Source organism: Camelus bactrianus, chromosome X (assembly GCF_048773025.1).
Source record: "Camelus bactrianus isolate YW-2024 breed Bactrian camel chromosome X, ASM4877302v1, whole genome shotgun sequence".
Lineage (NCBI taxonomy): Eukaryota > Metazoa > Chordata > Mammalia > Artiodactyla > Camelidae > Camelus > Camelus bactrianus.
This window is the reverse complement of record NC_133575.1, coordinates 18,086,757-18,114,570: the sequence shown is the minus strand read 5'-3', so window position 1 is coordinate 18,114,570 and position 27,814 is coordinate 18,086,757. Positions and strand designations below refer to the sequence as shown.

General features: G+C 36.8%; 2 protein-coding genes across 2 annotated transcripts in view; one reads left to right on the top strand and one right to left on the bottom strand.

Moving 5' to 3' along the window:
• Window positions 1–328: 328 nt before the first annotated feature.
• CXHXorf58 (chromosome X CXorf58 homolog) lies at window positions 329–27,807 on the bottom strand. Its single transcript, XM_074359681.1, is given in 10 exon segments — window positions 329–5,074; window positions 8,695–8,850; window positions 11,022–11,096; window positions 11,098–11,253; window positions 15,704–15,835; window positions 21,045–21,156; window positions 21,575–21,669; window positions 23,616–23,712; window positions 27,290–27,528; window positions 27,676–27,807. Coding segments are annotated over 10 exon segments (1,254 nt in total). The 3' UTR covers window positions 329–5,014.
• The window catches only part of APOO (apolipoprotein O), a 47,050-nt gene continuing 46,774 nt past the window's right edge, over window positions 27,539–27,814 (top strand). The window contains exon 1 of the mRNA XM_074358864.1: window positions 27,539–27,814. Coding sequence (XP_074214965.1) covers window positions 27,806–27,814 — 9 coding nt within the window. The 5' untranslated portion in view covers window positions 27,539–27,805.

The following is a 27,814-nucleotide window of genomic DNA, read 5'->3' as shown; positions in this document are numbered from 1 at the left end:
AAAGGTGGTCAGGGGTTGGTAAGTTGGAAGTTAGGCTGTGTGCATGAAGCGGTAAAGGCCAGGGGATACATGCTGCACATCTACAGCACCTGCCATAGCTGGGGAGGGGAATCACATTTTGAAGACAGTGAAATCACCTTCCATAGAAAGATTTGTGTGATTTTAGAGGGAAAATATGAATATCATGATTTAATTTATTCCAAAATTACTCAAACTATAGAAATATATTCCTGGGAGTGATGCTGTAAAACTTGTCAAAAATAATATTCCTTTGATGCTGTGCCTTCAAAAATAATCTATGAAGGCAAAAAGGGACTGACAATGCATAGTCTTTGCATAGAGCATTTTTATTCACTTTAAATTAATGCAAACCTGAATATTATCATCTTATGCTATTTAGCATGTTAAAAGAATTACATCAACTTATTTGTGCTAAATGAAAAAGTACTCTGAATGAGAAAAAAAAAGTAATGGATTGCATGCTGAGAATAACCTATGGATTAATATTTAAAGTTTCTCAAGAGATGATGTCATAATAAAACTTCCTGGGACAGAGAGTATAATGGCATTAGTCATAGATTTCCAGAAATGCTGATCCAACATCTTTTAACACTGGAGGATTTTTATTTATAGAAATCTGTAACAATTATTGATCCAAAGTAAGCTCAGGTTGTGTTTGATTCTTTCTTAATATTCCATGATGGAATGGTATAATGTTTGCTATTTATTTTTTTAGTCTGGTCCATAACCATCATATCTTGATTTTTTTCACTTTTCGAAGTTTCTCATATCTTTGCAAGTGTTGGAGAATATAATTTGACAGGTTAATTTTAATACCAAAGATTGTCACAATTTAATATTACCAGGGAGAAATGAATATTCACTCTTCCAAAAATACAGAAGGAAATGACTTACTTGTGGAGAACTTTAAAAAATGATACACATGAATATTTTAAACTTAATGTCATTTGTATGAATCATAGCTGAATATAATACTGTAAATTTATAGAGTTGGGTTGAAATTTCTTGGTATTTGGGCAATCTTCATTCTTTCTTATCGTTCTGGTCCACAGATTTGAGCATCTGACCTTACTTCCAAGCAAAGATTGAATAGTAGAGGTGAAGTAATTTCTTGTTACTAAAACTTCATTAATTTCATAAGCATAATATATATATACAAAACGTTCACTATCAAAACAAGCCACAAACTTATTTTAAATTAAGCCACACTTAAAATAATTTAGCCAAGTACTGTTTATGAACAGGAAGACCTGATGTCTTATTTAAAGCAAATCAACATTTCTTCAAGTTGTCAGTATTATTTTAGAAATAATTAGCATTAGTTAAGGAGACTGTATTATTGGTTTATCATAGGAAAAAGTTACAGAGAGCATCAACTTATAGAGTCTTATTATTCTGTGTCCTTTTTTAAACTTAAGGTTCTGATAACTTAGAACTATGTAATCAAATTTCCTCTTCTTTTAAAAAATCCTTTATTGCTGAGTTCCTACAAACTGTTCCTATAAAAGTTGCAGTCACCGTCAGTGGTGCCTGGTAAATGTACTAGCCTTGAACAACAGACAGAGGTTTCTATACAAGTGGTTATGCAGTTAATAATTTCTTCAGGAAGGCATTGCTGCACTACTTCTATGCTATTATCAGGAGTCCCTTTGTCAGTTAATATATGTTTCACATATAAGGCCTAACACTTGAAGATGCCTCCTAAGTTGGCGACCAAGCTAATGTTACAGAGTAAACTATAACAATTTGTCCCTCAAAAAGATTCTGTCAGTTGTCTGAAAATATTGAAAGTATTTAAAAATTACTTCATATTTTTTATAGCATCTCATTCAGGCATGTAATAAATGTTCAATATATATTCACTGAATTAGTATTTTTGCTGTTGTCATTGTTGTTAATAATAAAGAATGAGCCTTTAGATCCATCTACCAATTTACAAGAAATACAGGGGGCAAAAGAACATGTTAAGCTACCCCATGGGAATTTAATCAACAAAATCCAGATCATGGGAGATGCTACAGATAAACAATTTAGTTTTGTCAACAAATTGTAAGAGGGGGAAAGAGAGGTGGATGGGGAACCTACAGATTAAAAAGAGGTAAAAGATGTATAAAAATAGTAGGTGAAATTAAATCATAGTGTTTATGGATGCACACTTAGGTGAGGAAACTATAAAATAATGAAGTGATTACCACAATAGTCAGAAGGATGGTTACTCTTAGGAGAGGAGGAGCAGGTGGAGCACTTCTGGGGTGGTCAGCCATCGTTCTTTTTCTGACATGGATGGTAATTACAAAGGTGTCCCGGCTTCCAATAATTCATTAAATTGTATATTAGTTTTCTATAGTTTTCTATAGGTGTGTTATATTTAACAACAAAAAAGTTTAAGAAATAAACAAGAAATACATATATTTTCAAGTTAGTTACCAACATGACACCACAACAGATGTCCTCAACACCTCAACAGATGTTGAGAAGAGATGTCCTGTAGCTCACCATTATATAGTATAGACAGATACAATAGATATAAATAACAGCAAGGTCACAGAGCATAGTAAAATGTAGTAAAATAATTAGGAAGTGATGAGTTTTGAGTAACTAACTGTGCTTTTAATATAACAGTTTACTCACTTGTATGTTTATACAACTTAATTTTTAATAATGGCTATATTTAACAACTGGCTCACGAAATTCCTGGAAATGTAACAACCAGCTTGAGCAAAGCTAAGTATGAGCTGCTCTGGCACACTCCTGTCTGCATCCCAACAATTCTGCTTTCTCGTATTTTTAAAAGAAATTTAGTTTTTAAAATGAAATGCATACTTGCACAATGTTTTAAAAGTCAAATAGCTCTGCAATGATTGTTGAAAAATCCACTGGACTCTGCTCCTCTTCACCCCATTTTATGATTCTTAGAGGTAACCATTTCAATTATTTTAAGTGATTCTTTCTTATAAAGACACCAGTCCTATTGGATTAGGGGCCCACCCTACTCTAGTATGACCTCATCTTAAGTAATTACATCTACAACAACTTTATTTCCAAATAAGGTCACATTCTGAAGTACTGGGGGTTAGGACTTCAACATACATTTTCTGGGGAAGAGGACAGGACACAATTCAACTCATAACAGTGGGAAAGGGATTTTGTGTTTTAATTGCTTCTTAAACAGATTTTCAGACAATTTCTTCTCCTTCACTTCACCCCTTACTTTCAAAAATAGCCTGTGTGCTGCTGCCAATTCCTGAGCCTTCGGGGTGGGGGGGGGTGTCTCATGGTGTGAACTGCTTGGCTTCTTAGCTTTCCTTAGCCAGTTTAAGACACAGTTTTCTCAGATATGCTAAGTCAACTACTACTCATAAGTTTTCCAACTGACAAAATTTTGCCACTGTTTTCTCTGATCTTCTCTGATCTCTCTGTATCATTGAAGGTTTATGCCTTTAAGAAAAGTCTCTTTACCATTGTTTTAGTGGGTTTGAGGGGGTAACAGAGACTAAAATAGATACTCAAGCCAGCATTTTCATTCTCTCCTTCTTAAATAATGTCTTCTTTCTTAATTCTCTTGCATCTCAAACCACAACAAAACTTTTTAGAGAAAGAGTTTCTCTAATCTCTATATATGTGAATAATGGAGGGATAGAGAGAGACATGGGGTAGGGAGAGACAGAATCAGATTTGGTTGATTTAAATCCACACTCTATGATACTACTCTGCCTCCATGGAGTGGATAAACAAACATCGATATAGTACTCACCACTCAAAAAGTGAATGGCTGGAAAGCAATCTGACAATGCATATGAAAAACAATGCATATGTTTAACATCTCTGATGCATAAGTAGTACAACTCTCAACATTTTATCCTAAGGATATAATTTAACAGAATGAAGTGACACTGTGAACTTTCACTTATGGTGAATGGTAGACTAAATATTCTGAAAAACCATCCCACTACAAAAACCTACAAACCCTAGATAAAATACAAAAAACCAAAAAAACCTTTTAAAAGGTATAGTTGAGCTTGTAAGAAGGAAAATCCTCAGGAGTGAAAAATAAAGAGGGAGCTATAAGCTAGCATGGGATGTGACTGATGACCCTGAGTACATGTATCACTCCCAGGAACCTAAAGTCTCAGGTCTTCATAACCTCATGTATGTGGGAGACAAGATCTTGGGCTCAGATAAGGTTGGAATTGAGACCTCCACATAAAACCAGACTCTCAACAGACAGTAAGGTAAGACAAAATGTAGATAAAAGAGAAGGAATGCGGGAGACTCAATCTTCAGTATAACTAAAGAGCACATAGTATATTAAAGTTTCGAGACAGAAAAGAGAGAGCATCTAAAAGGAACAACAATTAGACAGGCAGTAACAGTGGAACAACTTCAGATTGCTGAGAGAAAACCAAACTACTGTCAATGTAGAATATGACATCTACTGAAATTATGTGTTTAAGAATAAGGGTAAAATGAGGACATTTTCAGAAAACCAAAAACTGAGCTATCACCAAAAGATGTTCATTAAAGAAGTTTTCAAGCGTATTCATCAGGATAAAAAAAAATAATCCCAGAAAAAAAAGTCTGAGATTTATAAAAACAACGATAATGTCTAATTTGGAGGTTAAAAACAAGATGGTGCTAAAAAAAATTGGATAACAATAACTTTAAAGACAACAGGATGATGATTAGCATTCTAAGGCCCTTGGATAGTTTGGGAAGGGAGGTGGGGCTATTGATTTAGATTTTACGGACACATTGCTAAACTTTAAGAGTAATTACTAAGAATAAAAATAGAGTTATAACTCTCAAAATAATAGAGGGGGAAATGTATAATCAAAAGAACAATCTGAAAGAAAAAAAGACAGGAGGGGAAGACAAAAAATCAAGACAGATAGCACAAAATAAAATGGTAAAGATAATTCCACATATCAACAATTAATTAAAATCACAATAAAGTGTAAAGTTTCCAAACTCACCAGTTAAAAGAAAGATATCCTCAGACTGGATTAAAACAAAACAAAACAATCCAGATACTTGCTGTTATCCTAGAGAAAACCTAAAACACAAAGAAGACATGGTATATCAGAATAATTAATGTTAGCTGCTATAACAAACCATCCCTATGATCTCTGAGGCTTAACACAACAATCAGGTTTATTTCTTGCTCACATCAGAGTTCATCAGGTCAGAGTGCTGCTTTGGCTGTTGTTCCTTCAATCAGTGACATAGGAATCTGGGGTCTTTCAATCTTAGTTCTACCATTTTGGAGTTTTTTTGCCTCAAGCCACGTGAGCAGGGGAAAGAGTGCATTGAAAACCACGTATGACATTTTAGGGGCCAAGCACAGAAAGGCTATACATCACTTCCACAACTGTAACTGTAAAAAGAGCTTGGAAATGCAGTCTTGTGTTGCCAGGAAGAGGAAATGGAATTAGTGAGCATCTAGCCAGTCTCTGACACACACAAATGTTGAAAATAAGAAAAGATGGAAAAAGGTATGCCAGGCAGACACTAACCAGAAGAAAGCTAGAGTAGCTGTGTTCATAATGGACAAAACGGTCTTCAAAGAAAAATATATTGTTAGGAATAAAGATAGTAGCCATATAACGATAACAGATTCAATTCGCCAGTAAGAGATGCAGTTTCTAAAATAAGGTGCCTAATGATATCTTCAAATAACATAAAGCGAATATTGACAATTACAAGGAGAAACCAACAAGTCCACTACCATTGTAGGATGTAACATATATCTTTCTCAGGAATTGATGTCGCACAGACTAAAAATGAGTAGCATAGTATAGGAAATAATAATACAATTAACAAGTTTGATCGAAAGGACATGTATCTAACTACAGGGAATGCACATTTTTCTGAAGAGTACAAGAAAGATTCATGAAAACTGACCATATACTTAGCTATAAAGCCAGTCTCAACAAGTTTCCCAGAATCAATATCATACAAATCATGTTCTCTGATTACAGTACAATTAGGTTAAAATAAATACCAGAAAGATAACCAAAATAAAGAAGACCGTGTATGATGATGTTCACTCTAGCATTAATTACCTATAATAGTGAAAAATTCAAATCACCGAAATATCCAATGATATGGGTATGGTCAAGTAAATTATGCCTTATCAACCCAATGGGGTATCATGTGGACATTAAAAATTACTTGTTTAAAAAAGACTATGTTTAAAATATAATATTAAGAGAAAATTTAAAATCTATATGTTACTTATGATTACAACCATGGGAAAATATTTGTGCATTTAGACAAAATAAGTGTGCAAATTAGAAAGGTATGAACAATTGAAAACAGTTGTTATAGTGGTGAGATTATATGTAATTCTACTTTTAAAAGGATTTTCTGTGATGTGGTTACATTGTTTAATGTGAGTTAAAAGAATCAATAGAAGACAGGCTCTCTGTCTGGCAGCTGATGCTAGTTATGCCTTAATATCCATTACCCCTTTCTTTTCTAACAATAGAATTTTAGTTGGGTACATAACTGCCCAAAACAAGAGTACATTTCCCTGCCTCCCTTCTAGCTAAGCATTATGATGGGACAAAGTCATAGCCAGTGAAATATGAGAAGTGGGTGCCCTTAAACGTAAAGAGTCTGTCCTCCTTTGACCTTTTCCTTCATCTTGTTACCTGAAATCTTCCTTTAGCTTTGTTATGGCCTGTTACATGGGGGTACTGAATCTGATATGCATTTGACTGGATGAGGGACTGCTTTCCAGTTTAATAAATGAGAATCTGTGTGACTCATGAGGACAAATATGTGTTTTCTATTCAACCGGTGCCAGTACAAGCTCTGAAAACAACAGGATTATCCATCCTATTTTTGGAAATCAAATGAGGACATATTAATATTGAAGAGTACACATGTATGTTGAATATATTCCAGTGGGAAATATACATATTTACTCCAATATTCTTTATCATTTAAGAGAATGTTTTAGGAAAGGATGGAATCCATTTATAGGCTACTTTGCACAATTTAAATCAGGAATAAACCTCCACATTTTAAATGTTAAACAAAATCAAAAACTATTTTTAAAATGCAATAAATAATGCACTTTGTTTAATTATCACAGCCTCAGGGAAGATTTGATATAATCTAATAGCCTGGATCACAAAAAATCAATAATTTGTACTATATCAGGAATGAGAATTTATCAATTCAAAAGGAAATTGATAAATATTACTCAAAACAGTCTTTATATTTAAAAAAATACAAAGCACAACATTTTTTTGGTAGTGGGAGGTAATTAGGTTTATTTATTTATTTATTTTCAATGGAGGTACTAGGGATTGAACCCAGGATCTGGGTTAGCATGTGCTAAGCATGCGCTCTACCACTGAGCTGTACCCTCCCTCAACAAGGTGCAACACTGAAGCGGAGACAACATTCTGCCCCAGGTGCTCACAATGCTCAATAATGATTAGGTATGCCATGTCATGCCTGCTGTAGCAACAAATTCATTATTATTTTTATTATAATTCAGAGTAGGTCAATCACAAGCTGTTCTATAAAAACAACATGCTACTAAAAAAAAGATACTGGAGGCTGACTCAAGAGCAGCCTTTTATTCTGTGAATTCTAATATTTATGCGAAGCATAGCCTGCTCAAATATTTTTTTAAATGAAGGAAAATCGAAATTGAATAAAAGGTACAGGGACTAAATACTCATCATCTTGAACAAAACCATATACAGCTAGACTGAGTGCATCTAGTTGAAATAATTTATTTAGGTTAAAATTCTGTCAGCAAGAAATATTTATACCTATGTTAATACAAAAGGGCTTAAAAATCTGCCACACTTTTGGTTAAGAGAGCATACCAAGGGCTTGTTTATATTTCGTTTTCCTTGAATGCACATACTCATCATTTATAGACAGACAAGCAGATTATTGAATAACTTGATTTTCTGTCAATTAGCTGTGCATTAACATGATGGAGAACTATTAATACACAAGTCTTGACACCAGGCAAATAATTCCTTTTCCTCTTTTTCCAATTCATCATTTGACACGAGTTCATTAACTTTCACAATGTCAAAAGAGGGGGTGGATAAAACGATTGTCTGTTTTTGCTTTGTACCTGATGTGTCCATTTGCAGCTCCTAGGTAGAATTATAAATAAAAGTGGAAAGTGTTTTATATTTTATTTTTCACTATTTTATGTTTTTATATTTGACTGTTTATACTTAGCCTCATCTCAAAATATTTTATAGCAGATTTTTAAAAAATTACAAAGTAAAATATGAATACATGTTCATTGTAAATATTCCTGCAATGCAGTATACTGAAGCAGATTTTCCACTGCATATAGTTCTTAGTAAGTGTAGATAGAAATGACTTCCATTTTGAGAAAAGCACCATTAGAGATGCGCTGAATCAACAATGTCAACATATAGAAATAGGGTTTTTTGCCAACTCATGCTGATGTGGAGCCAAAACGGCCGTTATTTACCAGAATAGCTACTCATACTGTTTAAGAATTTTTAAAATATGTGTTACCAAGAGGAACGTAGCTTTATACTATCCAGGGTATATACCAAATGTATGTATTTCATCCTTGAACTTGTAGATTAGGAAAATTCTACTTATGAAAGTAGAATTACTTACAGTTTGAATATTGTCCAAAAAAATACAAGTTAAACTTACACTTTCTGCAGAAACATTTTTCTCTTTAGCCATCTTATAAGCTTTTCTCATTTTTTCAACTTTCATTTGAGCTTGCTTGGATCGACGACCCAGATGTTTAATTTGACTTTGCTGCTGGTAGCGTCGATATAAAGGTTGAAGACTTGAGAAGGATGAGGGGCACCTAGAAAATATTTGTAGTATAGACAGAAAAATTCCATAAAATAATACAATTTAAATGTAAAGCAAGTTCCAAATTTTATTAAAGCATCCTCTAGCAAATACGTCATAAACCTCAGTGCTTAGAGCAATACTGCATGTAAGTTTTTAGGTCAAAGTTATCATTTCTGCCTATTATATAGCATGGTTCTTTATCTGCCACTTATGAAGGTGTATAGATAGATGATGTTTATGATGATGATGATGAAAATTATAAGACATGGTATCAATTTAGAATCAGTTTTCTTAGAAAACACCATGCAGTAGCCATTTGAATCTTTATATATAATCGTATATTAACATCAAAAAGGATTACATTGCATAATGGCTGAAACAAGCTGTTTTTATGTGTTGGGACCAGACACAGTTGGTGCCGTGCTCATAATCCCCTTGGCCATACCAATGCAGGACACGAAGGCCCAACTTATAACTGTCAGCATTGGCCTCAATTAGGCGGAGAGCTTTCTTACGAAAACAAGAGCCCACATGCAGGGAAAGTGCCCCAGAATTAATACCTCCCCTCCTGAGCTACCCTTAACCAATGACTAATGGGTGCTGGTGTATAAATATCTTAACTCCCTTGCCCGCTGCGGGATAACTTGAATTGCATGTTCTACACTGGTTAGGGCGTTCCCAGGAGGAATTAAGTTTCAGTTACCCACAGGGATAACCTGCTTGTTAACATACACTGTTTTGGCTGCCTGCTCTTTCCTGTTTCATTTCTCTACCCCACTGATGAGATCCTGGTGCTTCCTGGGATCACCTCCCAAATAAGCTACTCGTACTCAAATCCTTATCTCAGAGTTTGCTTCTGGGAGATCCTAAACTAAGACTTCATTAAAAGAAGCCTTTAAGAAAGTACTTTTTCCCTCTTCAATTGATATAGAATTTGGCTACTTATTTGCCTCTTTAAATGACTCATTCTTGGATAATCAGAGCAGGGAGCCTACAGTTACATATGGTGACAGAGAAAATTACACCATTTATTCAACCTTGGTGGTAATAGGGTTAAGTTCCATATTCAGTGCTTATACGGATGAGTTAGAGGAAATCTATTTCATGATGACAGACTGAGCCCTATACCAGGCCATCTGTCTGGTAAATGTATAGCTTTGATTATAAAATAAATGGGCTAAATTATGTTATTGGGTCAGCACCCACTCATTTCTACTTCTGAAAAAAGCCCAGTGTGTTTGCCTAACAGTGCGTCACCAGTGTCATTTCATGTACTAAAGGAGTATTTTTCATTCCAAATACGACTGTGTGAAAACAGACTATCAACAGGTCCTCTTCAGTCTGATTATCTCTTTTTAAGAAAAAAGGCTCAACTTGTAAATAAGATAGGCTAGGTAAGACTTGGTAATGGAAAGAAAAAAGGAATATAATTGGTGCAGTCATATTCTGTCCATGTTGTTCCAGATCATAATACAGTCTATTTTGCTACAACATACTTTTCTATAATGTGAACTGGCTCATATATTATTGGTAAAGAAGGGAATAATGTCACTGTAATTTATATGCAATTTATCCTCGGCAAGGGGAGCCAGAATAGCAAGAGAAGAATTACAACCTTCAGCAGAAAAGGAAAAAGTCTTGCTCTGTGCAGCATGGGCAACAGGGGCCCTTTTGGCTACATTTATGAAAACAAGAATTAACACCAGCACCTAGGACTCTCTCCCCAGAGAGGCCCCCCACGGCCAACAAGCACAATCTTACTGCCCTCCACCCTACTCCTTGCTTTGGGTGGTACATGGTTCTTGGCAGGTCACACTGCCTCTCATGCCCACTTAAAAGGCCATCACATTGGCCCAGGTCTCCACTTCCATCTGCACTGCCTCGGTGCCCACTACCTGCTCTAATTAAAGAGTGGCCAGTATTTCCACTCTATTGTACCTTTTTTTTTTTAATATTTTCTGGGGCAGACTGCCTAGTGATACAAGTTATCTCCCCAGGTACCAACTGTCCTTTTTGTTAGTGCTCTGTTTACAAAGTTGCATAAGTTTTGAGCAATCTGCCCCAACCTCATTTTTCCCAAATGCTGTTATTATCTTTTGTGAGCTATTTGGCAGAATGTGACCATTTCCAGAAGTGCCCCTAGTATTGCAAACCCCAGTGAAGGATCAACTTTTCCTAACTTCAGAAACAATTCGTAGCTGGTGCTGACGCATCTCTTCTGTTTTTGGTCTTTGTAACAGATACTTCATTTACTTTTTTAAGACGGTTTGAGATTATTCCAGTCTCTGCATAATCAACTATGTCATACATTATCATTGTCCTGGGAATGCTTTCGAGGTTTAACCTTCGCCAATAGTTATTTCTGCCACCAGAAGATGCAGGGGTCTCATCCAGAAGACTGGAATACTATATGGAAAAAATAACTAAGCATGATTAGCTGTAGTGCTTTAGAATGTTTGTAGACACATTTCCCAAGGTTCCACTCAAATGTTACTTCGTCCAAACAGCATTCCTTGATCCCATCTCTGAACTTTACTGGAATTCCTCTTCTGTGACTCTTATTTCTGACTACTTGATGTTTTAGCTCTCTGTGTATCTCTCAGCTCCCCTACTGGAAGGGAGGATCCTTCTCATACAGTATCATGTACATAATGTCACACTCACTAAATATATATCTAATGCATAAACATTACTATTTATTTAATGTATAATCTTATTTATTTAATGCATAAACATTAAACCTTTAAGGTAAATATAACTTAGATAAACTAAACTCAGGATGAGCCTAAAAACTGAAAATAGCTATGTGATCTACGTATCTGCCAATGTTTGTTTGTGACATGCTTGCATTGAGAAGACAGTTGCACAAACCTTTTTAGAAATAATTAGCTCATCTCTGGCGCTAAGTGGCGAATTTCACTATTTTCATTTCAAGTATTTGTAGAAATCGCACTTTTCTCTTTTTAAAATTTAAAATATCAAATTAGGAATTAAAAAGGTAAATACATGTAATCAATCAACCTTATCAATGTTCACTTAAGAGATAGAAATAGGGCAGGAGGAGCTACAATGCTAGGAAATGGAATAATAGCTACGCATTTAGGATATTACCCACCCCTCCATACACACACACTCTCTTGCACCTAAACAAATACAGGCAGTCCTCCTTTTGTATCATTTAGGTATGCACGAATTTCAATTACCACCATTTAGTCAAATGAACTCAGTCCTTCAACACCATGGTTCAAATTTCAGTTATCACAGTATTACTGAGTAATTGCATAAAGTACAAACTCTGCTGCTAGCTTTTCAGTCCATTGATTAGTACATAAATAACAGATATGCACGGTGGTAAATGACAAATCAGTTCACTTCTTTCAGAGTGTGTCAGTGACTGGTCACTGTGGATCTGCTATTTAGTTCACACACAGACAGCAAAGTATGTAACTGTGTTGCCTCTTCGTCTCCCAGTGATAAACCCATGTGACATTTTATAGATAAAGATAATCAAAGGGGAGAAAAGTCCAACAAAGAAACAAAGTGGTAAGACTGGAAATGAAATTCACAGACTGTTAATTGGAGTTCTAGAAGAAACAGGTGACCATGGGGATGTTGACACTATCATCATTCAAGAGACTGCAGGTAGGCTGCTAGAGGAACTTGGTGAAAGTGAATCTAGCAACATAAATGAGGAAAATGGCTGTGATGAAAAGGATGAAGTTTTCTCAGAGGAAGTAATGCTGGCAAAAAAGACACTTCATATTAAAGAAGCTCTGAGATATTCCACAACATTAATTTATTAAAAAAATTTAGAACATTTATTTTATCTTAGTACAATTAATTCAATTTAATTTATTTTAGGGGGAGGCAATTAGATTTATTTATTTATTCTTAGAGGAGGTACTGGGGATTAAACCCATGACTTCATACATGCTGAGCATGCACTCTTACCACTGAGCTATACCTATCCCCCAAGATATTCCACAACACTTAAAGTGCAAAGGACAAAATGTTGGTAGGTGATCCAAGGTTAGAAAGAAGTATGGCAATTTGCCAGGGCATAGAGAAGATGTTCACTCCTTATTGCTAGTTATATGAGAAGAACAAGAGGGCAAGCGCGGTTTAAATTACTCTTGATAAACTGGGTTTTAGGTTTTTATTTTTAAACAGATTTATTGAGATTCACATCTCAATAAAATGCAGAGTATAAAATTTAATAGTTTTTAGTATGATTGATAAGCTTTTTACAAAGAAGTTAATAAGCTTTTTACAGAGAAGTAAAACATTTTAATTCTCAATGTTTCTATTTTAAATTATAGTGTACTAAATACATGTTTTGCTTTTTTCCATTTTCCTATATATTTATAACAGACAGTAAGAGTTTTTAATGTTCTGACAAGATTTTTGAAAGGCAGGAAACAATCACAATTTTTCCCATTGATGACTGAGTTTGCTCTGCATGGTTTACAGCTTGTGTGGTCATTTTTATGGCCCTGAACTACTGTGCAAAGTGAGGACTGCTCGTATATTTTATTTCCAGAGAGTGGAGTGGTAAAATGGGTAAACATCTCAGAACTGTCAATGATCGGCTCTGTATTTATTGGCTATATATGACCTTGGGCAAGTTTTTAAAAATCTCATTAAACTCCATTTTTCTAATCTGTTAAAGGGTCACATAATTTACAAACTTGAAGATTAAAGCAGATAATATGCATATAAAGAACTAAAAACAATGCTGTGTCTGTCCATAAAGGGCTCAATGAATGTCAGCAATCATTATATCTCTCTCTTCCAATTCGTCAATCTGGTGACTTCTTTCTATGACACCAATGCTTGGCAGAGTCACAGTCTGCAAGTATGAGACCCATGTCCTTAGCAAATATAGTTGACATCCCCAAACTCTACTTATTTCCTGGTTCACTTCCCTATTCTTCCAGGTTTAGGCTCTCAAAGAAAGAAAACAGAATTGGGAATCTCTAAAGCACTGCATTTAATTTCATGTTTCACAAGGAAGCAACTGAGTGAACAGTTAAGGCCATATATTATCATTACTATGAGCTAGAATTTTGGGATCACTTGTTTCTTTAGAACTTCTAAAATAAAACAGGGTAATAATAGTACCTACTTCTTAGGGTTGTCATGATAATAAAGGGAGTTGGCATTACACAGCATTTGCTATTATTATTATTCAGGTATCTAGTTTAAGTTCCCTGAGTCAGCACTGCTGTCCGACCTGTTACGCAAACCAGAAACCTAGGAGCCATGTTGGACAACTTCTTTCGGCTTACCTCCCTGTCTTCAAGGCCCACTGCTTTTATTCTCTAATTATCTCTTGCATCTCCAGCCAGCCCTAAACCAAGATACCACCATCTCTCCTAAAATCTGTAGGAACCTCTCAACTAGGAGAATGCTTCTGCTGTCTCTAATCTGTTCTCTACATTGCAGCCAGGCGGATCTCTTCACTTATTAGATTATATCACCTCATTTCCTGAAACACTGCACCAGCTTCTCACTGGGCACAGAATTAAGGCAAAAAACAAACACCTTACTATGGTTGAAAGCCCTGCATGATGATCTCCTACCAGCCCTCCAGCCTGACTGCATACCACACCGTCTGTGCTCTCTCTTCTCCAGGTCCACAAATTTGCTTTCAGGATGTGCAGCTCCTCCTGCCACAGAGTCCTGGGGTGCACCACCTGCTGAGCCCCAGACTGAGGCTGTGATATATTGTTGATTGCCTGCCTATCAACCATTTCTCACTTTTCTCTTACGGAGCCGATTTTTTTTTTTCAGGTATGGAACTGACATATGATCCAGGAAGGAGGCCCCCAGCTCATGAACCATGAACGTTCTAAGTCAGTTGTGGAAAATGATCTCCTTTCCCCTTATCACTGATTGGTTTATGGGGAGCATGTGATCCACTTCTGACCAATGGTACCTGTGGGGAAGTCTGTTGAGGGCTTCTGGGAAAGTTTTCTTCCTGAGATAAGCAAAAAGATGCTAGGAATCCCCTTCTTCCTGCCTTTTAATGTAGTTGAGAATGTGATACTCATCTTGTTACTGTGTGAAGGAAGCCACGAGAACTGTAGAGAAGCTGACCCAGGACCCTGATGTCCTTGAGCTGTGGCATTAGCTAGCCCAGGACACACCTGTCCAGGGACTTCTTATATGGAACAACAAATGTCCTTTATTGTTTAAGCCTCTTGTGAATTGGGATATTCCATTACTTGTAGCAGAAAGCATCCAAACAATAATAGAACCCTTCCTCACTAGGTCAAATTCCCGTCATGCACTCTTAGCACCATGTATTTATTTTTTTCTGATGTTTTTAATTGAGATAAAATTCACATAATATAAAGTTTACCATTTTAACCATTTCAAAGTGTAAAATTCAGTGGTTTTTAGTAAATTCAAAGTATATATCACTACTAATTCCAAAACACTGCCATCACCCCAAGAAGAAACCCTACATTCCTTAGCTATCACTCCCCAGACACAAAAAGCCACATATTATATGATTCCATTAATATGAAATATCCAGAATAGGCCAATTCCGAAAGACAGTAGATTAGTGGTTGATAGAGGCTGGCGTGATGGAGGAATGGGAGGTAACTGCTTAATGGATGTAAGGTTCCCTTTTGGGTGACAAAAAGGTTCTAAAACTAGATGGTAGTGATGTTTGCACAACACTGGGAATGTACTTAGCTCCGCTGAATTGTACACTTTAAAATGGGTAAATTTTATATTGTGTGTATTTTACCACAGTAAGATAATGGATGATTCTTTATTCTTAGAGGATAGGATCAGATGGCTTATTTTGTTGTTTGTTTTCAGTATATAAATCTAAATTCCTTACTTGCACGTAGTCTTTCAGAGTGACAATATCTATTTTTTTAGTTATTTTGAACTTCTGGAAAAGATGTTCATCTTCCATAATTTGATGATAAAATTTCTTTTCCCCCATCACTTTGCAAGCATCAACCACTGCCTATAAAGAGAATAGAAAATACTTTTAAAATAGTAGTATAACAGTAATAACTATCAGCACACACTTTACATTTTTTTTGTGACAAATACATCAAATACTGTTCCTTTCTTCTAGCAGTTTGCTATTCAATAAAAAGACTGTATTTACAAAGAAAATATTTTATAGGATTTTTAAACCACTTAAAATTTGTTTCCATAACCATATCCACATAGTTTTAAAATGCAGCTAGAGGAGTAGTTGAATCTATAATCCTCAGAGGACCATAGTTTTTAAAAAAAAATCTGTTTTTCCCTCTATGAAAAACATTATTTTCCTTAAAAAAAACAAACAAACCTATAACGTCATTCATGCTGTCAATGCAGAGAAAACTTATCTGGTTATTAAGCAGGTTGCCCTAGGAACCGCACTGAAAGGTGGTACTGGGGCCAGCTCTCTTTTATGTGGTAGTTAATACATCGCCCCCAAACGGAAACATGTCTGTTTCAGAGTGCTTAGACCTCCCTCTCCTTCAAGCTTCATGCTCAGTAGCAAAAGAGCAGCAAAGGGTTTTTTCTTTTCTCTCCGAAATGTCAACATTTTGTACTCAAGAAAAGCACCTGAGAGGGCAGAGACAGAAGAATCACAGAAAATACGGAGTCTCAAATCGTGTCTGGCCCTATTTGCACCATACCCTTCCACATGTATCTACCCTTGTGCGAAGAGCTATACACAGACTGTGAGTACAGACTTAAGAGCTCCCCATCCTCCTCCCCACCCCACATCAGTATGTGCTGACTTTTCTAATACATATTTATATTATATGTTTGTGCTTTTGGCCACAAAGGGTATGCTCATGTGAAGGGAGACGTGGCATAAATGAAAATTCAAGTATTGTTTGATTCCAGATCAGTTTCTCTTTTTCTTTGTATCTTAGAATGTGATACTGTGAAAGTATGGGAACTCGGTGTTATAATGCTGATATAAGGCCACAGAACAGCAGTTGAGACAGGATTAAAAATCGGAATCTCTATTTTTTCCTTAATACACAGTACAACAGCAAGCCTTAATGTATTTTCTACTCCGATCCTCACTTTTGTTATCCAGAGTATTTCTTACTTATTTCTTTATTTAAATTCCAAAACTTAGAACTCAGACACATATGGAAAAATGAAAGAAAATATTCAAATGGTTGTAGTTTTATTCCTAATGTGCTAAATTGAAGGGACAGAAACAGTTTCCTAAGAATGTGATGGAACCTTTCTTTAGGCAGATTATTTTTGTTTTCCATTTCATTAGTTTCTCTATACATGATGCATCTATGGAAAGGGCAGTATTGGCACATATCCATTATGCGTTCTTGCAATTAATTTCCTGTGGGTTCAAATTAACCATCCCTACAGTGACATTAAAGGTAAAAGCAAATAGTTATACACTGAAAGGTCTGAAAACTATATAATTTCTGTCTTGAGAATTTCTTTAGATATAACTATATTTTATTTTAGCTCAAGTTACTTAGAAAAGGTATTTCTTGCCAGTTCCTCCCTACTCTACTCCACTCAGCCATCGGCACCATTCTCTCCAAGTCCCAGTTTCCTTATTTGTACAGTGTCTCAGCTGTGTGGCTCAGCTGTGTCAGGCCCACTCCAGTCTCTCGGCCAAAAAAACCCCATGCCTGGCAGCACAGGGCAGGCTCGTTGCCCACTTGTGACAGGGGTTTGAAAGAGAGTTTGTCCTCCAATGACCAAGATGTTCTTTATCAGACATCGACCGTGTATGGTCAAATTTAGGAAAGTCCTTCTGGATAGGAAGGGATAGGAATGAAGAGCCCAGCACCAGGAGAAAGGGAAGGTGAAACTAGGCAAGGATTCCAGGAGAGCAGTCAATCAGACAAGGATTCCAGAGGCAGGTTCCATTCCTAGTGGGTGACTCAAAGGGTCAGAAGGGGGCATCTCTAAATTTGACACCTTCCTTGATACCTGGCATCACTGTGGCCCAGAAGCCCCCACAGCCCTGCAGCTACTTACTGGCATATATCTATACTTGGGCTTGTCAAGTTACTCTAATATCTCAAGTCACTTCCCTGCCTGGCTGGAAATTCTCACTCACAAAGGTAGTAATAGCTGGGATCCCCACACAGGAAGGTTTCTTGGTTCGGTACAATTCAATCAGTCTCAGAATTAATAAAACCACCATAACTGCTAGTGTTCTTTCAACCTTGAAGGGTGCACAGTACAGTGGAAAGATGGAGAAGGGTTCAAGTCTCAGTTCTGGACTTGACAAGTCTCTCCAAGTTCCAGGTTCCCCTTTAGGCAAAATGGGATAACATGTACCTCATCCGAGTTATCAGGGGCCATATAAGAGAACATGCTTAGCGGGGTTCCTGACTCTGGAGTCAGGCTCACTGGGTCTTGGTGTCAGTTCCTTCACTTTGTAGTTGTGAGACCCTAAGCAAGACACTTAGTCTTTCAAAAATGAAGACAATAACAGAATCTACATTCTAGAGTTTATGAGAATTAAATGATAATGCACACAAAATGTTTAACATCATACTTGATAGTGCTCAATAAGGGCAGCTATTATTAATGATAATATATTTTTTGTTTTTTACATAAATGCCCAATCCTCAAAAAGAACAAGGATTTTCAATTTAAAATAATCGTTGCTGGATGTTAATGCTTAAGAATTGTCATTTACCCAGAGGTGTCCAGGCCACAGTGGGTTTGAGCACCTTTAGGACAGTGTTTGTCAAATCATATTGTGCCTAGGATCACCTGGGGGTCTTGTTAAAATTCAGGTGCTGATTTGGTTGGTCTGAGAGCCTGCATTTCTAATAAGCTCCAGGGGAAGCCAGTGCTGTGGGTCTGCAGACTACACTTTGAGCAGCAAGCTTTAAAATATTCTAAATATAGTTGGTAGACTAACTATAGTGACAACCCTCTGTAAATAAGCATTGCTCTGAAAATAGACCATTGAAGTAGGTAATTGAAAGGAGATCTCTTTTTTATACACATGGCTATCCAACTGTTCTAGCACCATTTGAACTGCTTTGCACCTTTGATGAAAATCAATTGATCTTCTATGCGTGTGTCTATTTCTGAATTGTCTTTTCTATCCCATTGATTTACGTATCTATCTTTTTGCCGTCACTTCACTGCTGGGATTACTGTAACTTTTAAAGTCTTGAAATCAGGTAGTGTAAATCGTCTAATTTTATTCTTCTTCTCCAAAGTTGTTTTAGGCTATTCTACATCCTTTCCCTTGTTTTTGCTTTTTGTTTGTGTGTGTGTGTGTGTGTGTGAATATATAAGAAATGCTATTGGAAAGCAGTAAGGAAATGAAACCAGAAATGGAAATAAGAACGAGGGGAAAGATGGAGCAACTAAAAAAGAATTGCTGAAACTCTTCTCCTTCATAAATGAACTTGATTAAATACCTGATTGGTCTAAAACTGACTTATTTCTTTCATATTAAGAAATAAATAAACTTAGGAAAGTTATATCAGTTTGCTAAAGACACAATGTCTACATTCAAAGAGCAGAGGAGTTGAGTGAGCTTACAGTGAGAAAATTTCCACTTCTACAGGTTTTATATTAACCATGAATCCAAGTTTTGCCAGAGTTTGTTTTGAAGCTGAAATAAAGGGAAAAGGAACCCTAAACTATTTTCTCCAAGTTGGGTATGTTCTGATTATTGCAAACCCCTTATAATGTTTAGTGAAAAACTCAAGCTGAATAGTATAATCACATTTTAAAAATAACAAAATTAAAAAAATATATATTTGTGTGTTTTCATGGAAAAAATGAAGTTTACACAGCAAATTATCAACAGTGATTACACCGTGTGAGTGAAAGTTACAGCACAGAGAAGAAAGGCATAAAGGCATATATGCCTTTAAAAAAAACTCTGTGCTATTTCCTTTTTTCAACAGTTACTTTGTAGTTAAAATAACATTTAAGCTATCATACAGCACTTTAATGCATTTTGATATACACACAGTACTTTCCAGTCACTGTCTCTAAGGTTTTTATTTGCTCCAGCCTGGGGATAGCAGGGGCCGCCAGGAACGGTCTCTGGGAAACTTCAGTTCTTAAAAAAGTTCTATTGTATAATCTCAGAGAGGCAACAATTGATGACATTTTATAGGGACAACTATAAACTTATTTTCTAGATAAATCTGGCATGAATTTATCTCTTGAATATAGAATAAATACCTACGTTCACATTTGAAGTCTTTCTATATAAATAAATATTAATGCTTCTGAAACACCATATTTCACATGAAACCACTAGTTCTTTTGATACATTTCTGAAACTGAGTTAAATTTTTTCTGATATTTCCTGAGAAGAGAGAGAAAAGCAGTTTCTTTTCCTTCTCTAATATTCGTCAGAGAATAAATGCTGCACATGCTGGATCTGATCAGAAACTGCCAGGCTGTGTGGTCTTCTATCCTGAACATGTGTCATTATTGATGATTTCATATGGGTCATACTTTTAATGTAAAATATTTCCAGAAAGCTACAGGAAAATAATCTTTGAGGTATGGTTTATAAAAGGCTAAATATGAGAATGTACATTATCTTTTACTCTATTAGAGTCATGTGTAAGGGTCACAGGAGTAAAACTTATGCTGCAGATCCTCGCTATTAAAATTGTGGTCAATGGATTAGCAGCAGTGGCAGCACCTGGGAGCTGGCTGGAAATGCAGAATCTCAGGCCCCATCCCAGATCTACTGAATCAGAAATTGCATTTTAACAAGATCCTCAGGTGAGTGCTATGTCGTAGACATAATTATGAAGAATTACATGAAACTTAAAAGTATGAGAACTCACAAAAAAGGATTAGTATTTTAAAAGTTCATTTTCAATACTGTAGCACAGTTTTTCTAAATATGCTATCAGAATCCAAGAAATAATGATAAAATGCCATTAAAACAAAATTGCATCAAATGTTCAGAATTAAAAAGCCCTGACTAATGGGCCACTTTAATTCATTATTAACAAACCCAAATTTTCATACAAAGAAAACTGATGGGTATTTTCTAGGGCCTTATATAAGTAATTCATTTCAAATTTTTTTAGCTATTAAACGCAGACAATTTGAAACATGATGCTTAAAAATTACTACCTGCCTGCTAGGTGGTTGAATGATGAAACAACTTAGCCTGTATAGTTTGAATGCAATTCGTATACTACATAGATTAACACAAAATGTACATCATGAAACATTACCTCACTTGATGGCTTTAATAAATTTTTTCCGCTGAAATACTTGTAACCATGGCCTTCAGTATGAAGGAAAATTTTAAACACGATCAAAGGTGGAAATGTTTCACCGCTAAATCTGAAATAGAGACCAAAAATTAGTTATTTGGCACCAGGCTTGGGGCTCAGTTACTTCTTCCCCTTGTACTTAAGATCGTTCACATAGTTTCTTGCATGCAGGGTAAAGGCTATGCCAGAGCACAGAAAGAACTAGTAATGAAACGGATCACAGAGGATAAAAGAGCCACACTTTGGCATGTGTGCTCACAACTATTCTCATATATGTGTCAGACATACTATGGGAGATGAGAGCCACTCTCAAGGCAACTTTTGGCCCAAGAGTCATGCCTCAGCTTCTTCACATAATAATTGTAAATAAGAGTAACACATTCAGTTTGTAATTATACCCTGAAAAGTTATGAGGACTTAAAATAAATTTCTAACATTTCTTCAAATTAACCAGTACTTCTTGAAATAAATCAGCATAAAAACATTACCTCACTCTAACTTTACACTTCATGCAAGGATCTTTAACAAGCTCAGCCTCTAAGGGGCTTACTTTCTTCAGAATTTCATGTGTCACGTGATATTCCTGAAATAGATGATGGTGCTATAAATGGAAAGTGGTACCCTACTCAGACACAATTTATTGAAAATAACAGAGCGGGCATGGTAAAGTGAAAAGTATACTGAACTTCAAGTTCTGAAGATCTGAGTTCTAGTCTTGGCTCCCCTACTTATCATCTATGTAGCCTTGAGTTAATTACTTCATCATTTTGGCCTTCATGTTTGCATATGTGTCCCTCCTTGAGATCCCAGGCACTGTTCTTTCCCTATGACAACACTTTTCACAATGTGTTGTAACTACCGATACATACATGTTTCTTGCTAGACTGTAAGCTTCATGAAGGTAGGGGCTATCTCTTTCTTCTTTACCATTGTATTCCTAGCACCTAGTACAGTGCCTGGAACACAGCAGGTGCTTGGAAAGTATCTGATGTTGACTGAATCACTGTAAAATGAGGATGATAATAGAAATGTTACTAAATTTTAAGTACCTCTTATATACCACACACTACGTTGGGTGCCTTATATACATAACGTCATTTAATCCTTACAACTCAGCAATATTATTTGAATATTATCATTCCCATTTTACAAATGAGTAAGCTGAGGCTCTGGGAGTGTCTGTAACTTAACCAAAGGCACAGAGGTGGTAAACAGAGATGCCAGGATTCAAACTTAGGTCTGTTTGATTCTAAAGCCCCCACGTTCTCCCTATACAACACTGCTCAACCTTTATGCCTGTGACAATCACATAAAAATGTACACCAAAGGGCTTTTAAAATGACAAAGCATTATTAATGTAAGGTAGTAACTTGAAGAGCTAGGGTAACAGATAAAAAAAGAATTTCCTTCTTTTTTTTACTAAAAGAGTCTAAAATTATGACAAACCAGCCTTATGATAATTAAATATAAGTTCCATATATGAAGATAAGAGAATGGACCTGAAATGTCACGAGTTTACCTAGGTGGGTTTTCTCTGAGGTATTTTGCTTTTACTGACATCAGAAATGGGTCTGTGGGTCAGATGGTGAAGTGTACACATTGCTGAGAGCTCACAATTTTTTTCAGAGCTGCTAAAATTCTCTTAATGTGACTATTACTATTTATAGACTGCTGTAATCACCGGTGAGTTTATTAGGAGAATATTTGGTACTATATGAAAGAAGGCTTAATACTCTGCCAGGGTCGCCAGAGTTTTTTCTTTGGGGAGTGGGGGGATATGCACCTGTTTGTTTTTGCTCAAATAGAACTACATTGTTCATAATGTTCTGCTGACTGCTGTAATCACCGGTGAGTTTATTAGGAGAATATTTGATACTCTATTCGAAAGAAGGCTTAATACTCTGCTAGGCTCGCCAGAGTTCTTTCTTTGGGGAGTGGGGGGATATGCACCTGTTTGTTTTTACTAAAATAGAACTATTGTTCATAATGTTCTGCACTTGCCGTTCTCACTAATGAGACATTTTAGCTACCTTTCTGTTGCTAAATCATATGCAAGGCTGCAAGATTTAAAGGTATGAAAGCACCAACATTTATTTAACCAGTATCCTACTGATGGATTTATATGGTTTAGAATCTTTGCTCTTAGAAACAACAGTGCAATGAAATTGTACATATATTGTAGAATGGATTTCTAGAATTGAAATTGCTGAGTGGAAGGCAAAGGCACTTTTAATTCAGAGATTTTTTTATTGTTGAAAGATCATTGTCTCAAATCTTCAAATAAGAAATCGAATTTTAAAAATCATATTGGTTCCAGAAAAAGGAAATAATAGTTACCCATGTTAAAGATAAATCCAGAAATATTCATTTAGGGTTAACCAAAGAAAAAAATCCCACAACCCCATGCAATATTATTAGATTCAAATAGAAGAGATTTTAAAAGGTTATATATTCTACCTTTACTTAAGACACCTTTTAGCTTGGTAAGTAATTAAACCTATCAGATCAAATGAAAAGCAAAATACATACCGCCGCACAAACTGTGTACTTAAGGAGTTGAAACACTGTTTTGTCCAGATGAGATAACCAAGCTCTCTGTATCCTGTGGGCTGAAATCTCTTTATTTCTGAGAGGAAGAAAAAAAAAGTTAAGATTTGTGAAGCAGTTTTCATTTTCTTAAAGTCTCGGGGGAACTCTGCATTTATGCTTCCTCCTCCTGTGCCTCCTCATCCCCCACCCTAAGACTGACCTAATGAGGAACATTTGGATGTGGTAATTAGAACTGGTCATCTGCAGAATCCAGTCAGAATGAGGATATGAAATACTTGAGAATATTTCCCTTGAGATTAAAAAAAGTCTTGGCCAAAACTTTATCCTTGAAAGGCATATATATACATATATTTTTATAAAATTAAAAAGTGTGAGGAGACAAACATGCTTCCTAAAAACGTCCATGACCTAAAATGATTCCATTATAGTTAGTTCTTTAAAATGCTGCCCAACTAGTTCAAGTGCTATGAAAATAGAATGTGGAATAGTTGAAGTTACAGTAGGCCCAATTCTCTTCCAGGAGCTGATGACCATGCCCTAGAAAAAGAAACTCCCTTCTCTGATCTTTCTTTGAACCAGGCTCATCCCAGTCAGGTCAGAGCATTCTTCTACTTCTGATCACATCCCACTCACTCTCCAGGAACCACCCCACCAACCCTGTCATTACTCCTCACAGGGCTACAGACAAAGAGAGGTAGATACTCCTGCATAATGCCACCATTGGCTGGCAAAATGCAGACTGTAAGATGTAGAGTAGAAAAGTCCTGAAATATAGAAACAAACCCTTGAATACTAGCTGATGCCATTTACTAGCTGTTTAACCTGCAAATCACTTACTTTCTCTTGGATGCTGCTTCCTCACTTACAAAATGTAATAATAAGACAGGTTGTGTCAGGATCAAAGAGATGTGTGTTAACATGCTTTGTCAATTATGAAATACTGTAATTATAATAATTATTATTCAATTCAAAAGTAATTTGAAAACACACAAAACCCCTCTAATTTACCTTGTTTGGTAAATTGGTAAGTGTTTGATATTAGCTGGGCAAATACCACACCAAAACTGTCCAGTTCAGGAAAATGACACAAGGCGAAAGGTGGTTAGTTACTGTTGTTCTCCCTTTGTCTTTACAGTATTTGACAAATATACTTTGTCACCTTTTTTCAAGCACGGATTATCTGATTTTGGAACACCAGTAACTGATGTCTTCAGAGAATGACTCATTTTCCTTACAATGAAGTACTCTGAAAGTACATAAATTAAACATTTGAGGTCTTAATCTTTATTATTACACTGTTTGGATGAGACTCAAGTGCTATATGATTGTTGCACTAATCCCAGAACCCCTTAAAAAGGAAGGTTTCATGGATCTCTTAATGTTGCGTATATTTTTTGTGTACTAAAAATATGCGGTATATTGGAAGACAAGTGGATCTGCCCTTAGCCTTCTAACTGGTCTTCCTGTCTCCAGTCTCTTCATCCTCTACACTGCAGCTGGAGTTAACTTTTTAGAGCAATAATCCAACTTTATCACTCTTCAACTTAAAATCTTTCAGGGACACCTTATTTCCTCCAAGCTAAAGTCCAGGCTCCTTAGACTTGCATTCAAGTCTTTTCACAATCTAGTTCCATTCTTTCAAATCTCAAAATATCAACTTTCTACTAAGATTCCTCTCTATATGGTAAGAACAAGAACTTGCCAAAATCAATGTTTTACAACTCTGTGTTGCTGATCATACCATTTCCTTTAGCTGGACTGACTTCCCTACCACCAGCAAACATCAATTCATCCTTCAAAATCCCAGCTAATTCATGCCTTTTCTCTGAAGTTTTCCACCTTTTCCTTTTTACAGAACTACTCACTACTGTCTCCAAGTCCTGTAATACTGTACATGTTTTTCTTTTATAGTACTTCTCATATTGCATCATAATTTGTTTTCTTGGCTGTCACCCCAACATACTTGTTGAAGGCAGGAGGCATCGTGCTAATATGGAATCCCTAATGCCTAACAGAGAGGAGGGTTTTTTATATGCTTTTCACCCGTTTTACCATGGAATAGCTGTGAGATTTTGGGCAAGTCCCTTAACCTCTCAGTAGCTCAGTTCCCTTCCTGGTAAAGTGAGAGGATGTGTACTGAGTGATCTGATTCCACCTCTGATTTTCCACCCTTTGACACATTATTCCAATTTGGATACTGCTCCCAAATTCTTAGCCTCTGCTTAGTGTTTTGTACTAAACCAGGGCCTCCTTATTTATTTATTTTTTTAGTGCCATGGACCCCTGTGGACAGATTCCTTCTAAGAACTATTTTTTTTAATGCATAACATAAAATATACAGGATTGCAGAAGACTCCAATTATATTGAAATCATTGTCAAAATATTTTCAAAAACAAAATTACAGAAATGTGTCTTCTTTATGCATTAAATAAAATGAGAGCTCTAATAACTATTGTCTCATGAAGTGGTAATGAGCAGAAATATTTCAAGAAATCTGCCATGACTGTAGCATGATATGAAAATATCTGTGCTTTCTACTGATGACAAAGTCACAAGTACTGCTGATACTACTGTGGTTTGTTACCTACACTATAATTGAGAGAAATGCTAAAGTTCAGTTAGAGGTTAGTGAAAATAAAGTTGCTATTTTTCCCCAAGTTCTTGTACCCCCTGAATTAAAAATTTCTGCCCTAATTTATCATTTATAAATCACACTTTTATATAATATGACATTCCAGTACTGATGTAGAACCTTCAGAGTTCCCTTAATATTCCTCCTTAGGGATGCGGATGGGGATAGCTTGGAATATACAATTCTCTTGAGAAGGAGAAAATCAGCCCTTAACATCTGGGAGCTGGCCTGGCACTCACAGCTGGGCTATGGTGTTAACCCTGGCTTACACCACCCAGCCCAGAGCAAAGCCCAGCTTCCTTGAACTTGCGCCAAATCACCCAACCAAAACCCAAACCCTACAACAAATCTTTCTAACACCCTCTTACTGAGATGCCCCACTGTTTCCCAAGGTGTGCATTTTCCTGGCAAGAATAATAAATAAAACCAACTTGTTCAACTACAGATGTGGTCTTTGGCTGGAGAGCAGTGACACAGCACCACTCAAACCCCCAAAATCTTCTGGATGCCCACCTGAATGGGTTTATACTTTCTATGGGGTTAGAAGGGGAAATACAGAATGAAATTTTAAACATACCTCCCATTATGGGACACTATAACAGTTCCCTAGGTGAGATCATAGAGTTTAAAGGCAGACTACCTAGGTTTGGATCCCGGCTTCCCAATTTCCTCCCGTGTGACCTTGTACATATTACCTCTTTGTGCCTCAGTTTCCTCATCTATTAGATGGGGGAATAATAATCGTGTCCACCTACTTGGGATGTCGGAAAGAGTGAGGAGAATATGTGTAAGGAATTTCGATCATAGCTGGGCCTATAGTAAAAGCTGTTGGTGCTTGTTATTCTTGTTAATAATTATTGTCATATTAAGGGATAAACATCTGATTCCCTGTGAGGGATAGACGCTTAAGAATTTTACAGAGAAAAAAAAGAGTCTTTCGAGGCTAAAGGAAGTAGCAAATTAGTTTAAATTTAAAATATTAGAAATGTCCAGCCCAGGGTAAAAAAAAAATTTGAAAACCTTTTGTGAGGTAAATCCAGGCCCCGAGGTCGGCGGCTTCCGGCTGCAAGGCTTTCGAGGCCGCCTGAGGCCTGCTGAGCGCCCCCGCCCGGCGGCCTCCGCACATAGGATTCCCAGCCTACGCCGCTGGGCGCCCAATCGCGGCGGTGACGGAAGATTCCCAGCGCCGCGCGGCTCCCGGCCCCTCCCTCCTTGCGCCCCCGCGTGCCGCCCACACTGAGCGGGCGCTTTCCTGCCGCCTAGCAACAGCCGGCGCAGGGGCGGAGCCTCCGGAAGGCGGGGCTTGAGTTCGCTTGCCGCCCGAGGCGCGACGCGCGGCAGCTCAACGACACCGCTTCCAGCCCAGGCTTCCGAGCTAAGCCTTCGCGGAATCAAATTGGCTGTACAGCCGTCATCCGCACCGCGGCCCACTTGCGGTCGGAGGAATTCGACCCTACCCGGCCGCCGTAGCTACCTCTCCCTAGTGGGCGGGGCCAAGGTCCGGGTGACCCCGCCGGAGCCGCCGCTGCCAGCGACATGTTCAAG